The sequence below is a fragment of the Necator americanus genome, chromosome I, assembly GCF_031761385.1.
Source record: "Necator americanus strain Aroian chromosome I, whole genome shotgun sequence".
NCBI classification, from domain to species: Eukaryota; Metazoa; Nematoda; class Chromadorea; order Rhabditida; family Ancylostomatidae; genus Necator; species Necator americanus.
This window is the reverse complement of record NC_087371.1, coordinates 15,079,661-15,094,973: the sequence shown is the minus strand read 5'-3', so window position 1 is coordinate 15,094,973 and position 15,313 is coordinate 15,079,661. Positions and strand designations below refer to the sequence as shown.

Here is a 15,313-nt window from a genome sequence, read left to right as displayed (position 1 = left end):
AGCTTGCATACACATACATGTAATTTCAATGATATGCTAATAAGAACAGTGAAGAGTGCATGAGAATGACTTTACTAAGGTAACAACGCAAGCTACAGTAAGCTGTACTCATGTCTCATGGATTTCGATCACATCAATAAAGCAGTTTAGACAAGCGGAAAGTACGGCTGCATGTTATTTTAACTCGTATTACCAACTGCAAGATTCTTCATTGTACAGCTTACGTATTATGAACAAATCACATAGTTTGAGAAAACGCTCAAGGAATGACTGAACATCTGGGAATCACCGACAAATACTATAAAAGCACTTTTAGTTGTTAATATCACAGTCCTTTCTTACTGAATTTCTGAACCACTTTCCTCCATAGATTCCTGAAGTTTCACTAAGTGAGTGAAGCAAAATAATAAAACTGTATTATCGCTAATACACCTGCAACTAAGCCTGCAACTCCAGCTCCTATGCCAGCTAGAGCGGATCCTGCTGCTAAGCCAACAGGACCACCAACCGCTACACCACCCACCACAGCGGCTGTAACGGTCGCCTGAATGCATGTAATTAGTTTCGAATTTCGACTGAAATGACCGTTACTATGCGATAGATTACTATGAGGAATTACTAGATTAGCGAGATTTCAAAATTCTTTGATGTATTGCGTAAAGGAAAACATTGTAGTTATATGCTCATGCCATGAATTCGTTGCGTTGTAACGCACATTTCTGGATAGAAATGTTGCAAATGGTAGAAGAACTAAAGAGCACCTACATGATTCGTTTTGCTTCTCAATGCCTTCTTTAGCTGCTCGTTACCATGACTGATATCATGAGTAGCTCGTTCAATGTGTTCCTTAAACGTTGTTTGTAAATAATTTGATGAGAAATGTACCCAAATGAGCAAAAACAAATTCAGCTCAAAGTAAATGTACCAAAGCTCGAATTTCTAACTTGACTTACTCTATATAATTTTTGGTTCTGTCCTACTAAACTAAGAAACTAGTCTATTTCTGAAGTTTTTTCCATGTTATTCACCTCGATAGAGTCGACGACCTCATGTTGTTCGTGAACAATCGTAGCTAGCTCAGCGAATATATCTTCCAGATCTCGCATATCCTTAGAAATGACGATGACTATGCGAACTAGTTGTTCCATTTTCAGCATTTTTACCTATCGAAAACCCAATTTTGGAACAACTAACCTTATTTAATTTTGCTGTAGCTTCAGCCACCATTCTCGCTTCTTCTGCTTTTGTTTTCAGTTCGAGGGCTCGGGAATCTGTTTCCTGCTTATATCTAAAAAGTATATGTACATCGCTTCTTAAATTTAACAGAAGGATAAAGAAAGAAAGAAAATGAAATTTTGAAAGAAAATTCACATTCCTGATTAATAAAGCATCTAAGAAAAAGAGAATCTACTTTTGGACAAATCGAAACAAAGCTAAAACGATAAGGGACGAAATGCCTGGGAAAAAATAATGGTAGCTCTGAATCCAACCCAAAGAAAAATGCCAAGAAGTGGGCAAGTCAAACCTATCAGAATTGGAATGTGAGCTAATATTCAAAATCAAGAAAAACAACAGTCTTACCTCCTTCCCTCCGCTTCGTAAGGGTTCGAGTCATCTGAATCCGTTTCATCAAATGGGTTTTTCGATTCCAACGGAGGCAATGAAGCTGTGGCATGGATGGCAGATTGTATTTGTTTTCTGTAATAGAAATCATTAGATGATTTGTCATAAACAGAAAGAATAGTCATCAATGAGCTAAATGCAATGCTTCGTACGGACCTAATAGAGTCGACTCGTGTGTCAAATAGATCCTGTCCAGCTGCATCAAGAGTTCCACGTTCATTTAATAATTGGGCGAGGCCTGACTGAAGGTGTTGCCCTATTCGATCAATCTATAAGAAAAAAAAAACCTTCTGACAATCACGGAACCTGTCCTAATTCTAGAGCTCACCTGATTTCTTACAGACACAGAATCTGTGTTCGGATTCATTGCCATTCGTTGAAGTTTGCGCAGGTCACGCAGCTCACCGATCGCTAACCTTTCGTAGCGATCGATGACTATGCTCATACGTTGCCATGACATCTGATAAATTATCTTCAAAGCATTAGAAAACACCACTAAAAGTAGCTACAACAACAGCATAACTACAGTAAATAGAGAGAGAACTCGAAGATATAGGAAACGAAATATGCAAAGAATTTATTATTTAACTTAACAATATCAGAGAAGCTATGAATGAAACAAAACGGTAGCACGTGCTGGATCACTCGGAGGATTTCTTCTGCAGTTTCTCTATGTACTTTCTTACATCTCTGTAGTAACCTCTAAAAAACTCAAATAATTAGACTTTTGCTTTCAAAATTTGATTCCAATATTTCCTGTATCACAGGAAATTCTTAATATGAGGAACAGTCAAGAATAAAAGTATGGGACCTTCCGGCAGCCTTCTGTTCGTCCACTACTCGTCCTAAACATCGGATGAGATTACGAAATGAATCCGGCTTGGCCGTCTCGATCATCTCTTCAGGAATTTCTCCCAAAAGAGCACGCACCTGAAGTGGAAGAGGTAAAATAATCTTTTCTTATAGGAAAACTAGCAAGAAAAAAATGTCAAAAATCTCAGAAAAGACGGCAACCGAGCAATAGCAAAACTACAAATATGCAAGATTTTCAGTCCTAAAATAATGCAATGCATTTGACAAAATCCTTACCTTCCTTTCACACGAAGCGTCATCCAAAATACCAGTCTCCAAAGCTACAACGCATACCCGATTAACAACACCGTCTAACATCAGTTCCAGGCGAATGGCCGGATTTAGAAATGATGAAAATGCTCGAAGACCACGAAGAAGCTATAAATACGTCATATATTATATGTGTAGAGAATTATCAGAAAAAGGCAAACAACAAGGAAGAAAAAAAGAATAAGATACAGGCGGCGAGTAGTAGATTAGCAAAAACACCTTAATGGCAGCCCAATATTGCCGATCCAAAAATGCTGCACATCCAGTTGCTGGATTTTTAATGGATCTAAAGTATAAAGACTATGACCGGAACCGTTGAAAAGTACGAAGTAAACTTACTGTTTAGAGTAAATGGGTACAAACAGATCGTCGTCAATTGCTGAGCTGATCTTCGCTTTCACAGCGGCGGCCAAAACAGCAAATGATTTGCTTTCATCAACGTTTAATTTAGGGTAGTCAGAAAGCCCACTAAGAACAGCTCCCAGACGTTGCGACTGTTTGAGCGACATCGGCTCCCACTCTACGTTGACAATATCTGCAGAAAAGAACAGAATTGAAGGAAAATCCAAAAGTAATAGTTTTTACGTTCTGAAAAAAAAACAGAATTCCTAGTCAAGGGGTGGACAAACCTGTCAAGAATGGGAGTACCACTTTCTCAATTATTAAAGGAATAATCCCAGTTATAATTTCGTGCTTAGGATCAACATCAGTGTTGCCCTCAGCAGCTTGCAGGCAATCTATGTACCATGGCATTGCTGACAGCAAAAAGTCATCCCTCTGGAATAATTTAGTAGCTGGTAAAGCAAAAGGAAAAAAATTGGAAAGCAAACTTGGATGAAAAGAAGGAAAGAGAAAGACCTAAATGATAACTGAAAAAAGGATCGAATATGTGAGAAATGCGAATTTATGATAGTTCAATTCAACTTGAATCAGAAGTGTAAATACAAGAAAAATGTTGCAAGGATTGGAAGGATATTGGAGCAACCTAGAAAAAAAAAGCTTAGCCTGAAGTACCTCAAAAAGGAAAACTATACAGATTAAAAATGGAAGTATAACAGGCACAACGGAAGAAGAAACTCACGTTCAAAATGTCAGCAGTAATAAGTTGTATACGTACATAAGGCGATGCAAGCTTCGGTATACACAACTGTACGTAAGCATCTTGAAACGTTGTCCCATCAACAGCAAACCAATCGATCATTCTGGAAACCAAACAGAGAACTCTTCAATTCCTTTTGAAGATTACACCAACCTGTCCAACACTTTCCGCAAGTGAGCATAATCATCCAAGGCGTCAACAAATACCATGCGGAGTGCGTTGTCAATTTCAACTAAAATTTTGCATTTGAAATGATGCAGCGATGTGAATGACTTGAATTATTCTCCCAATAAAGTAATTTTGAAAAGAGATAAAAGTCAGGGAGGTTCTCACCTGCAGCTTCTTGGTCAGCCAGCTGTTGACTTGTTGGTTCATCATCATCACTACTAAGTCCTTCTTCGTGCGAAATACCAGAAAGTGTGCCTTCCCGCTCTCTACGTCTCCTAGCTCTTAAGCATTGCTTTAACTACTCTACACAAAAAATACATGTGAGTGAAAGAAAAACAGGGGAAAAGAAGCGAAAAGAACCAAACAGTTGCACAAGACGAAGCAGAAAGTTGGGACATGTCCTCTTTCCATTGCGGATGGAAAAAATAGAGATTGCAAAAAATAGAGGGTGTAGATTACAAAAATTAGTAGCTTCCATTTCTGTTGAAGGAAATAAGCGTAATATTTACAAAAACGCAAGATGTAAGGAAAAATCAGAATAGATATGGGGAAAAGTGGGTGGAAAATCACTGTGAAATCAAAGCTGTTCCGTGAAATTTTGCAGTGGAAATTCGGTGTTGCAACGCTTATTCTTCAAAAGACGTCTGACTAGTTTCGCATATCTGAAACATAGTATAGTCGGGTCAAAACGAAATAAATCACGAGTGCAGTTGCGGTGCATTTGCGTACGCGCTCGAAACGGCGCGGTAGAGGCAGCAGTTGCAGCCGTGGCGGAACCGTGGCAAACTGCAGCCAACAAAGGTTTCACCAAGCTCATAGCCACTACGCTCCATCGATGCGCATCCAGAGAAGCCGGGTACGCAACTGTGTACGTGTTCGTGTCATTTTGACCCTACTATACTTGACATCCACCCTAATACATACAAAATACATATAATTGTAATGTGAAACCGAAATTAGCTGATCCGACTTCTATTCTTGCAAGAAATCGAAACCAGAAATCTGTAATTTTCAGATGAAGTATCTTCAGATTGCAAAATCATAGTTGCTAACCTCCTTGCATCCCTTTCTGCAACTCGTATCATCACGTCTGGAGTTCTTGTCATCGACGGATTTTTCCCCGCAGCTGCTGTCACGCAATCATTGTAAGCATCTCGTATATCACGTCGCCTACGCCTAGTTAATCTTTCCACTTTAGCTTTCGCTAAAGCTTGACGCTTATCACCAAGTTCGTTGATTTCAGCAACCTTAAATGTCTCGAATATGTAAAAGTAAGGCAGAAGAAGGGAGTTTATACTCATAGTTTCCAAAATTCATGAACGAACTTTCTCATTGAGACATTCGAGGAGGCTACGAGAGTACACTCGCAGCTCTTGATACATCGCATACTTATTCGCCAGGACAGGCATGTCGGTTTCAATCTGAAGCATAAATTATTCTTATCTTTTAAATTCACCACCAATATAACTGCACTATTCCCCCAATAGGAGGGAGTGAAAAGCAGAAATTACTAATCTTTTACAAAGACCTATTGGTGCTAAAGTGCTAACTATAAATGGACCATCAACCTTTTTAATTGTTTCCCTATTTTCTTCCATAGTTTGTTCAATCTTCGATACTTCATGCCTTCTTGCGTTTAATCTTTCTTCTCGGTCAATAGTACTAAATGCGAACCTAATTTGAAACAAACAAAGGAAAATCGATTTGCTGACAAGTCGAGGATTTTAAGGTGAAAAAGAAAGTGCTAGAAGAGCAAAGTAAACACTCACTAAGACTTCAGTTTCGCTAATATGTCCTCTACGGTTATAGTACCACCCGTATTAGTTGGACCTAAATCTCATACATCAAAAGAATAACTTGAAACTGAAAACAAGCAGGTACGGAAGGAAGGAAGGAGCTAAACTACCAACCAATGCTTCTTGCCTTGAAATTTTCCACGATGCCATCCATATCAATGTCCATGTCAGTGGCTTCAGGTATCTGAAAACTACACATTTTCCAGCGCTTTTCCTTCCATTCTTTAATTTGCGCACATTATGAACAAGCTTAGAAAGGAAAGGAGGTATGTGACAGACATACCGCAAACTCCTGCATTCTTTGACGGTACAGCCGTGTGGAATTATCGTAATCAGCTCGAATCTGGCCGATCTAAGTGGAGAAGAAAGTTTCGCCAATAAAGTAAGAGATAAGTAAGAAGAATGTTCCCATACCGTATGTCTGCTGACAGCCTTAAGAATTTGTTGCTTCTCCCATTCGTCTGCTTCTTCGTCTACTTCTCTTTCGTCACCTTGTTCTTGTTCTAAAAAATGATCCTGCTCTTCTCGACGACGTTCCTCTTCCATTCGGAGTAAATCTCGAGATGAATAGAACCTAAGAAGATGAGTTTGAGAACGCAACTAAGAATGAGTTGCTGATGTCACCTCAAAAGGTAGTACAAGAAAAGAAAATACGACCAAAACTCACTTTGGCGCTTCTTCGTCGGAATCGTCATTTTCATCCTCTCGTATTAGCCTAGACCTGACTCCTTTTTCGGCTAGTTTCTGATCATCATCCAAGGGGATCATCCTTCAAGAGCACATATGTTCCACAATGAACAGCTTTAAACAAATAAACAACAACAACTATCACTTATCACTAACCCATCAGCTCCCTCCCTCCTCATCCGCTCGCGTCTCTTCTTCGCTTCATACACCGCCCGGGAATCAGGTATCGAAGCTAAATTACATTTAAGGATCTTTTTCTTGAAGTTGTAACTTCACCAAAGTCCTACATATTGTTCCAGGAAACTTCGAATGGGCTTCATCAACTTCGTCATCGCTGTCGGGGAGAGGCGGTTTAATCTTAATCCGAGAATAGTAGGAAAAGTATGTTTGAAAATGTAAGTAATATTCATAGCAAAATAAAGGTGTCAAATTACGTATAAATTACATAATAGTAGGAAAAGAACCAGTAACAAGTCCCTGAAAGTGATTGCGATCACTTCCAGATATCAAAAGACAGAATATCGAGAAAAGAGGTTCTATGTAATGAGATCCAAAAAAAGAAGCGGATTTGCGAATATCGCGTGGAAGATGCACCAGGCAAAATATGATAAGAAACAAATAGGAACTTACTTTGCTGGAACAATCGCGATATTTGTCCAAGTATCGATTTTTCGCTTCTCTTCTATCCTTCTCCTTCTTCTTCTCTCGCTCTTTCTTCTTCTTCTCCTTTTCTTTCCGTTCGTTTTCTTTTCGTTCTTCTTCCTCCCGAAGCCGTTCCTTTTCGGCTTCTTCTTCCAGTTTTTGTAGCCGTTTCAGCTCTTTCACCTTTTTCTTGTTCTTTTTCAAGACGAAATCAACATCGGCACCTGGAAAAAGAACGTTATTTTTTTGCAAGCAAACGCTAGGAACAAAATCCTTTTCTTTAATTTGTCGGTGCAAAACAGGGCTAGAAGATAGGGTAAATTGTAGTTGGGGTAGGGCACTCAGTGGCTCCCTTATCGTTCGAAGTAAACGCTTAATTCAATCGGGGCTCAAAGGCCTAAGCATTAGTCGTAGAGGATCTATGACATGTAACCTAACGTTACTAAGAGAAAAAGTAAGTTAGAGCTTCGAGAAATAAAGAGTTAGAGCTTCGAATTCGCCACTGAGTGCCCCGTCACCCACTAACTACATTTTCCCCAGAAGTTATACTTTGAGCAATGCTGTATCGCCACCTTCATCGTTGTCAAAACTAAGAAGAGCGGGTGGTTTCGATACCGGCGTGTCTACGTCATCGTCGTCATCCAAAGGCTTCGCTGGAACAGCGTCTTTTCGTGGAGCGATTACTGGCGCAGTTTCAGCTGTGTTCCCAGCATCCTCCTTGTCGTCCCATCCGTCTGTTCGTCTACGTGCTGCACTCTTTTTTGTCGGCTTTCGAAACATCTATAACAAGATAAATGCTAATATATTAAATTCAGGCCAAACTAAAGGGCCAAATTAAGGAACGCCATATGTATCAGCAGGAATCACTTGACCAGAATACTTTCAGAGCAAAAAATCGTTCGACAGACTTCTGGTAGATGGAAACTAGACGTTGTAATTTGTCGAACGCACTTATAGGAGCAATCCTAAGTCAATTACTTATCAGCGCCTAATAGCAGTAATCTCGTTTTGGGAATATAACTATAATAATCGTTTAGAAGCACCTTACAAACAGCAGCACCAAAACATCCAGAACAGCTTCCACAAATTTCGAAACTAAGCCATGGAACTATTGACTGACAACGTAGCGTGCAACAAAGAAGAAGCGCGCAGTTTAGTGACCTGGACAAAAACTCGTCCCGTCAATTTTCGACACTGGGAAGTTTTCCTCTTTTCTCCATACTTGTATTTTATTTGTTTTCGCCGTTTTCTTTTTCGTTTACATCTATTTTTTCGGGTTGTGGACCTGCTTCAAAGTCTCTAGTGCATTGCGTTTTGTGGATGACGATTTCATTGTCGATGCAACTAATTGAACTTCATTCTGTTGCTATTCTATTGTTTATCGGACAATTATAGAGGTGTTTTCGGTCATTTATTCTCTGTCGGTTGCAGCATTTTTTGACCTAAAGATTATTAAGTATTGCAATGTCCGTTCACTTCTTCCAGTTATATCCTTTTCCCTTTTTCAAATGAACACGTAATTATTGTTCTTCTATACGTGTTGTCTGCTTTAAAAAGTTTTATTCTAGAATGGGGGAATATATACCTCGTTTTGAACAACGGGAAGGTGACCAACGCAGTTATGGTCCCCAACGTCTTCCTACTTTGGGAGCGGTCCCTGTCAAAAATGAAAAAGGACAAGTAGTCATGCAGAAAGTCAAAGTGCAAAGATACATCGCCGGAAAAATGTGAGAAACATATTTAAACGATTGTTCATCTACCCATGTGTCAGAAATATCCGTAGAAAAGTGACTAGTTTTTGTTCGTGCTTCTTTCTTTTGATGGTTCACAATTTATGTTTTTTTTTTTCGAATCTCATATATCTAGATAATTATGCATGCAAAGAGTGCTACAGTAAGACTCTGGTATTTCATTAGAGTTGAGCTCTCTAGCTTACTTCAACATATAAAATCTAAAGGATATTGCAGGCCGAATTATGCCAGGGAGGGTGGGTCAGATTCAGACGAAGAAGCTCGCGAGGACAAAAAAAGGCGGGAGAGCAGGTGTGTAGAGTATTCGTCTCACAGAACAGTTTCCATTCTTGTAAAAATAATCGTCCTCAACTTAGTAAAATGACATATAACTTTCCTTTAGTTCTTCTTTTGTGACTTATAGATTTGACAAGGAAGAAAAACCTAAAGACAAGCACAGACGAGATAAGGATGACGACCGCGATCAGAAACGGCGCGATCGACATCGTGATGAAGGAGGTAGTCGCGTCATTGAAGAGCCTGAGGTGATCCATTCTTAATTTTGTCGAGTCCTTTAGTTATTGACTCTCTACTTTACTTCACTCTGAGATTTTCGTGCTAGGTTTTGAAAAAGGAAGAGTCCGACGAGGATGCAGAAGTAGTCGAGCAACGTCGACAGAGAGCACGACTAAGAAGGCTTGATCTCGAACAGCAGCAACAACAAGAAGTATGTTTTTTTCGGAATCAGCTGTTCGTTTTTTTCCCTGGTTGTAGCGCGCATATCGATGTCTGAGTTTCGTTTACTCAGCAAGCCCAAACATCTTTTGTTTGAGGCAAAGTTTTTATAGGAAGAAGATGATATTGGTAGTGATGAAGAAGAGTTTGAAAGACGCCGAAGACTGCTCCGGGAACGAGCAAAGCAGAAGGAGCTGGAGGAGATCCGAATGAAGGTGATATATTCGTAAATATTTGGTTCTCTGAAGTAGCAATCCGTAGACCTCTCCTTTCTCATTTCAGGAGGAGATCAAGCAGGAAGAAGAAGATGAAGAGGATGAGGATGAAGAGGAGAGCGAAGAGGAATCCAGTGAAGAAGAAGACGATGACACCTTACCGCGGTTAAAGCCTGTAGGAGACTGAATATATCGAATAATAATTTACTCGCTGTTTGATATTATGTCATTTGGTTCCTATAAATGGAACACTTCTCGTTAGTTCTTTAGGTTTTTGTTCGCAAGAAGGACCGTATTACTCTAATCGAAGCAGAAAAGGAAAAGCTACAACAAGAACAATTGAGAAGAGAGGAGGAGAGGAAAAAAGAGGAGAGAAAGAAGGACAGCATTCGGGTTTGTAAACATGTATGCCAAATGTCTCGACTGATAGGATATTTCCTTATAGCTAGTACAACAAGTTCTCCGTGAAGAGGAGGAAATGGAAAAACGAAAAAAAGAGGAGAATGCTGATCTCGGTTCGGTTGTGACAGATGACGAAAGCGAGAATGTTGCCTACGAAATGTGGAAGTTAAGAGAAATGAAACGGCTCAAAAGAAATAGGTGAGTTCTTTAGTGAGCTCTCTGTTTTTAGGTCTTTGCAATTTTCACTCAGTACAAAACACAAATCCACTATGCATCTATTATTTTTTGCAATCAAAGGTCTTGTCATGTACTCGGTTGTGAGTAGTAGGCACGTACCAGGTCGAGTGAAATCACCACTGATGACTTTTGGAATAACAGAGTTTTTGAATATATACATTCGGGGCAGAATTGTTTTATGCGAGTGACCGAAATGCCCTCTTAATAAGCTGAGGACCGTTTTCTCTACTTCTTTCATTTTTTTTGTCCTGAGCGGCTCTTTTCTAGAGAAGAGCGTGAACAAGCGGCCAAAGAAAAGGCAGAATATGAGCGTATTCATAACATGTCTGAGGAGGAACGTGTCAAATTTCTGCGGGCGAATCCAAAGATCATTACCAACCAGGTAAACTCCTTCTAAGTTTCTGAAATGCGTTTCAACGAACAATTTTACAAAAAATTTGTATCAGCTATGACTTCGCTTTACAGGCTATTAAAGGAAAGTACAAGTTCTTGCAAAAGTATTACCATCGTGGTGCTTATTTCTTGGATCAAGAGGATGAGGTGTATAAAAGAAACTTCGCTGAGGCAACGGCAGATGATGTGTTTGACAAGACTGTGCTTCCCAAAGTTATGCAGGTATGGGTTTTCTTTCTGAATTAACTTTTTTCAGAAATGATCTCTGTTTGCACGTATATTGATTCGTTGAAGGTTAAAAATTTTGGAAAAGCATCACGTACCAAATATACCCATCTTACCAATGAAGATACGACAGATCATCAAGGTGTATGGGCTAGTGCCAATAATCTCAATGTGCAGTTCTTTAACAAGAAAGCTGGTGGGATTTCATTTTCCAGTTCTTTTATATGTACTTTGTTTTCTGCAATTTTAATTTTAAACTAGTTTTAGAAGTTAGAAATTATTCATTTGTGCATTATTTATTCATAATGATACGTATTTCAGCTGGTGTTAGACCTGTGTTTGAAAGGCCTGCAGCAAAGAAGAGGAAGACTTAGTGATGTTTGTATGTACATTTGTTGTGTCGTTATGTTTTCATTGATCTGCGATTATTTTGAAGTGTTGAAAGTAATTTATAACTGCCTCTTACCTCTGATAAAGATGACATCCAGGGATTTTATAATTTACCTCAATTGACACCGGGTAGTTTGCCTCGAGTATCTTGTTTAGAATGCGGAGTATCTTGTTCAGAATGCGAACATTTAAAAACTCGAAAGAATTAAAAATGTTATTGTTCGATGTTTTTAGGTCTTTGAAGCCTCAGTTAGCTACAAAACGCCAGCTATAGGAGGAAAAGAAGCTTAGACATCCCACTGTAATTTCACGTTAGTTTTTATTATTTCGCTTCAAATTGTTTGGGTCAAGTTATTTACTTGATTCTAGTTGTAGAGGTTGTAAAGTCAGCATTTCTAGCTCAAGAGTTAGATTGCTTATATAAGATTACTGCATTTAGTTTTATCGATAGCAAAATTTGTGACTGGAATGATTGTGAAGGGGGACCAGTTCCTAGATTTTTATAGTGTCCAGTTCTCTATTCTTTCTACTTACTTTTACTTACTTTTGGAATTTTCACTTTTTTGTTTCTGTTTTCGTGTCTTCCAATCTCTATTAGTTTTTTTTTTCTGACATCACGGATTCCATTGATTCATAATTGTCTGCTAACAACTCTCGGCTACACTCAGTCGATTACAGAAAATTTTCCGGGTGACCATTTTTCTTACTTTACTTCTCACATGTGCTACATTATTAAGTTCACAGTTTACTTTTGTTCAGAGAAAGTAATTTAATCCTAGAAATCAATTGCTTACGTTTAACGGTGCTTTATTTACAGCTAATGGAAATGGAGGTGGATAATGCAAATACATCTGCTGATGGTAAAGCTGCCGAAGCTGGTCGTTCGGAAGCTGTAGCAGCACCCGCTAACTCAGCCGAAGGAAATGTTTCAAAACCTACTGCTCAAGTTGCTCCGACTCCTATACAACAACAACCTCCTGCGCAGCCTGGATTACCGAATTACTCGCTCCTGATGACACTAAATGGTCACCAAAAATCCGTCGCATCGTTGAAGTTCTCGCCATGCGGTGTGTACCTAGCTTCTGCATCTGCAGACACCACTGTACGTGTATGGTTTGTGAAAGACGGAAAACCAATGCAGACGTTGAATGGACATAAAATTGGCATCAATGATGTAGCGTGGAGTCCGAATTCTCTGTTCCTTGCCTCTGCATCCGACGATAAAACGGTGCGAATTTGGGAAGTCGAGACGGGTAAATGTATCAAAACATTGAAAGGACATACTAACTACGTGTTCTGTTGCGCCTATAATCCTCAGTGCACAATGGTTGCTTCAGGATCATTCGATGAAACAGTTAGGTAGGCGTTTTTTTAATAATATTCAGATCCTAATTCAGTTTTTTTTTTTTGCAACGCATACATCAACATTTTTCCATTATTCAGTTGTTCCAATTTTTAAATCCAATTTAAAGGCAGAGTATCAAGAAACTGACGATTTTGAAGTCACTGTGGGCAGATTGAGGTGAAGATCACAAATATCTCTTAATCTTATTGAAAAAATGCGTGGGAAAAAGCAGTTTTTCCTAGTCGCTGACTGCAGAGTTCAGAGCCGCGCGGGTGGCGCGGTTTGGCGGCTCTGCACTTCGATGGTTATTGAGTGTTTGCAACCTTGCGCTCAACAACCATCAAAGTGCGGAGCCACCGAACCCCGCCGCCCGTGCGGCTCTGAACTCTGCGAGCAGCCTGAGATGTGCGCAAAAACGTGCCATCCTTTTGAACGCGCCGCATCCACGAAAGAGTGGTCAAAAATCAACGAGGTCTCCTCGAGGCCCTTTTCAAGTAAAGCCAGCGAAGAGGTTGTTAACGATAGGTCAAGGGAGGCCCGTTCTAAGGTACCTTGTACGAAGTAGGGTGGTTCCCACACCCTTTTTTCAAATCGTTAGGGGAACTGAGCAGGAGTCACGCCCATGTTTGTAATGTCCTCAATATTTGTCGAGCTCTATATTTGCCCATAGAAATCTCAACATCGTCAATTTCGTGATACGCTGCCTTTAACTACATTAGTTGAGGTGTAAGCAGGGATGATAGCTAGTAAGCATGCTTTTAAAACGGCATAATTTCCGACTATTCTGTCTTTGTTAGATTTTCTTCCTTCAAATCTTCGCCCACAATCGCTGAAGTTAGATCTTTTCTTTGTTTGTTCAAATATTACAGACGCTTTCATCGGTTTAAAGGCATCACTCCACGAATCTGAGGTGGTACGGATTTCAGATGGAGTATTCGTACACGGGATCGTAGATTACGGAGAGGTGGGTGATTCCGTCCACTTCTTGCTAATTAGCGTAAAATACGGCCCGGAAGATACGGCTTCAGGCGTTCTGTCGCACTATTTTCTACAAGGAGTTCTACCGCGCCATGCTTGTACGGCGCCGCATCCTTCGGACCGTTTTTCAAGGCAGTTAGGAAGAAATGGACGGAATCACCCTCCTCTCCATAATCCACTATCCCTTATAAGAGTACTCCACCTGAAATCTGCACCACCTCAGACTCTTGGGTGATGCCTTTAATTACTTGGCCCTTCTTACTTAAAAATTATTTTAGTGCTTATAGGACTGGCCAGTGAGGTCATTTGCAACTAATTTTCAAGTGAGTAGCTAATGAATATTCTCCATAACAGGACGGCCGAAATCGCCTCTCACCTAGACTAGCTGTTATCTTCTCATAAAGTCGTTTCTAAGGTAGCACTTAGGCGAATTCGTTTTCAGATGTTTTTGAGGAGGTAGAGGGCATAATAGTCACTTTTTTCACGAATACGTGGATGTTCCTCGGCTAAATCAGTCCAGTGGAAGTGAAATAGATATGATAATGAATAACCAATTAATTTCAAGTGCCGATGTTGAAGCACTTCTAGGATGACCCAGTATGTATTTTTATATGCTTCAGTATGTCCAATACGTTAGCACTACTAGCAGTTTCCTAACACCCTTATGGAAGCAGTGTATATGTGTTTAATTAGTATGTTTTGTTTGTTGGTCTTGTTTGTTTTGTCAGTTTTGTTTTATTCAGGATCTGGGACCTGCGCACAGGACTTTGCACAAAAGTGCTACCTGCCCATGCCGATCCCGTATCAGCTGTGTCGTTCAACCGCGATGGCACTCTTCTCTGTTCGAGTTCCTACGATGGTCTAGTCCGAATATGGGAAACCGCAAATGGACAGTGTGTGAAGACTCTTGTGGACGATGATAATCCCCCAGTGGCGTTTGTGAAATTCTCACCTAACGGCAAGTATATTCTGGCATCAACTCTCGACAGCACGCTGAAATTGTGGGATTTCACCAAAGGGAAGTGTCTCAAGACCTATACGGGACACGTGAACCAAAAGTACTGCATATTCTCGAATTTTTCTGTTACTGGTGGTAAATGGATCGTATCCGGATCGGAAGACAAGAAGATATACATCTGGAATCTGCAAACGAAAGAGGTGGTGCAAACCATTGACTGTCAACAAGACGTTGTGCTAGCCACAGATTGCCATCCTACGCAAAATATCATCGCATCCTCAGGGCTTGAGTCAGACTTTTCTATTCATTTGTGGAAAAGCGACTTTTGATTATTTTTTTAATGTATACATATATCAGCCTTAGCAACTAAATATTCCCAAATACGATCTCCTAGTTCTTTCTTTGTACTCAACTAATCGATACTGTATTAGTTTTCACCCTGACAGCGCTGTTTATTGTAGAACTGAATGAATTTTAGAAGGATTAGTTTATTGTTTCACATTCACAACAACAGCATGAATCATAGGACAACTCTTCATTTAAAGATTCAATGTTTTATGAGGCGTGA

The 15,313-nt window shown here is 39.8% G+C and overlaps 4 protein-coding genes across 6 annotated transcripts; 2 read left to right on the top strand and 2 right to left on the bottom strand.

The window, feature by feature from the left end:
* Positions 1-312: 312 nt before the first annotated feature.
* On the bottom strand, positions 313-2,083 carry RB195_005607 (uncharacterized protein; the record flags this gene model as incomplete). The annotated part of the gene is made up of 8 exons (XM_064178211.1): positions 313-374; positions 433-544; positions 766-846; positions 1,029-1,109; positions 1,195-1,288; positions 1,582-1,698; positions 1,780-1,892; positions 1,952-2,083. The coding sequence occupies 8 exons, from the start codon at positions 2,081-2,083 to the stop codon at positions 313-315; spliced, it is 792 nt and encodes a 263-aa protein (XP_064035282.1).
* Positions 2,084-2,264: 181 nt separating this feature from the next.
* RB195_005606 (uncharacterized protein) lies at positions 2,265-8,470 on the bottom strand (the record flags this gene model as incomplete). 2 transcript variants are annotated; one of them, XM_064178210.1, is made up of 23 exons in its annotated part: positions 2,265-2,325; positions 2,435-2,553; positions 2,713-2,853; positions 2,965-3,031; positions 3,085-3,280; positions 3,375-3,522; positions 3,827-3,947; positions 3,998-4,076; positions 4,178-4,293; positions 5,066-5,259; positions 5,338-5,433; positions 5,581-5,674; positions 5,782-5,842; positions 5,923-5,992; positions 6,092-6,160; positions 6,223-6,382; positions 6,476-6,577; positions 6,652-6,727; positions 6,783-6,852; positions 7,126-7,361; positions 7,710-7,917; positions 8,181-8,252; positions 8,423-8,470. In XM_064178210.1, the coding sequence occupies 23 exons, from the start codon at positions 8,468-8,470 to the stop codon at positions 2,265-2,267; spliced, it is 2,604 nt and encodes an 867-aa protein (XP_064035280.1). The 2 variants fall into 2 exon arrangements, with proteins under 2 accessions (XP_064035280.1, XP_064035281.1); XM_064178209.1 differs by lacking the exons at positions 8,181-8,252; positions 8,423-8,470.
* Positions 8,471-8,706: 236 nt separating this feature from the next.
* Positions 8,707-11,448, top strand: RB195_005605 (uncharacterized protein; the record flags this gene model as incomplete). Its single annotated transcript, XM_064178208.1, has 12 exons — positions 8,707-8,864; positions 9,105-9,179; positions 9,292-9,412; positions 9,490-9,594; positions 9,716-9,817; positions 9,885-9,992; positions 10,088-10,210; positions 10,263-10,417; positions 10,724-10,838; positions 10,922-11,071; positions 11,144-11,270; positions 11,396-11,448. The coding sequence occupies 12 exons, from the start codon at positions 8,707-8,709 to the stop codon at positions 11,446-11,448; spliced, it is 1,392 nt and encodes a 463-aa protein (XP_064035279.1).
* A 31-nt stretch (positions 11,449-11,479) lies between these two features.
* RB195_005604 (uncharacterized protein) lies at positions 11,480-15,074 on the top strand (the record flags this gene model as incomplete). Of its 2 annotated transcripts, XM_064178207.1 has the most annotated exons (5): positions 11,480-11,518; positions 11,739-11,775; positions 12,282-12,296; positions 12,331-12,823; positions 14,531-15,074. In XM_064178207.1, the coding sequence occupies 5 exons, from the start codon at positions 11,480-11,482 to the stop codon at positions 15,072-15,074; spliced, it is 1,128 nt and encodes a 375-aa protein (XP_064035277.1). The 2 variants fall into 2 exon arrangements, with proteins under 2 accessions (XP_064035277.1, XP_064035278.1); XM_064178206.1 differs by lacking the exons at positions 11,480-11,518; positions 11,739-11,775 and having other exon boundaries at positions 12,285-12,823.
* Positions 15,075-15,313: the final 239 nt, after the last annotated feature.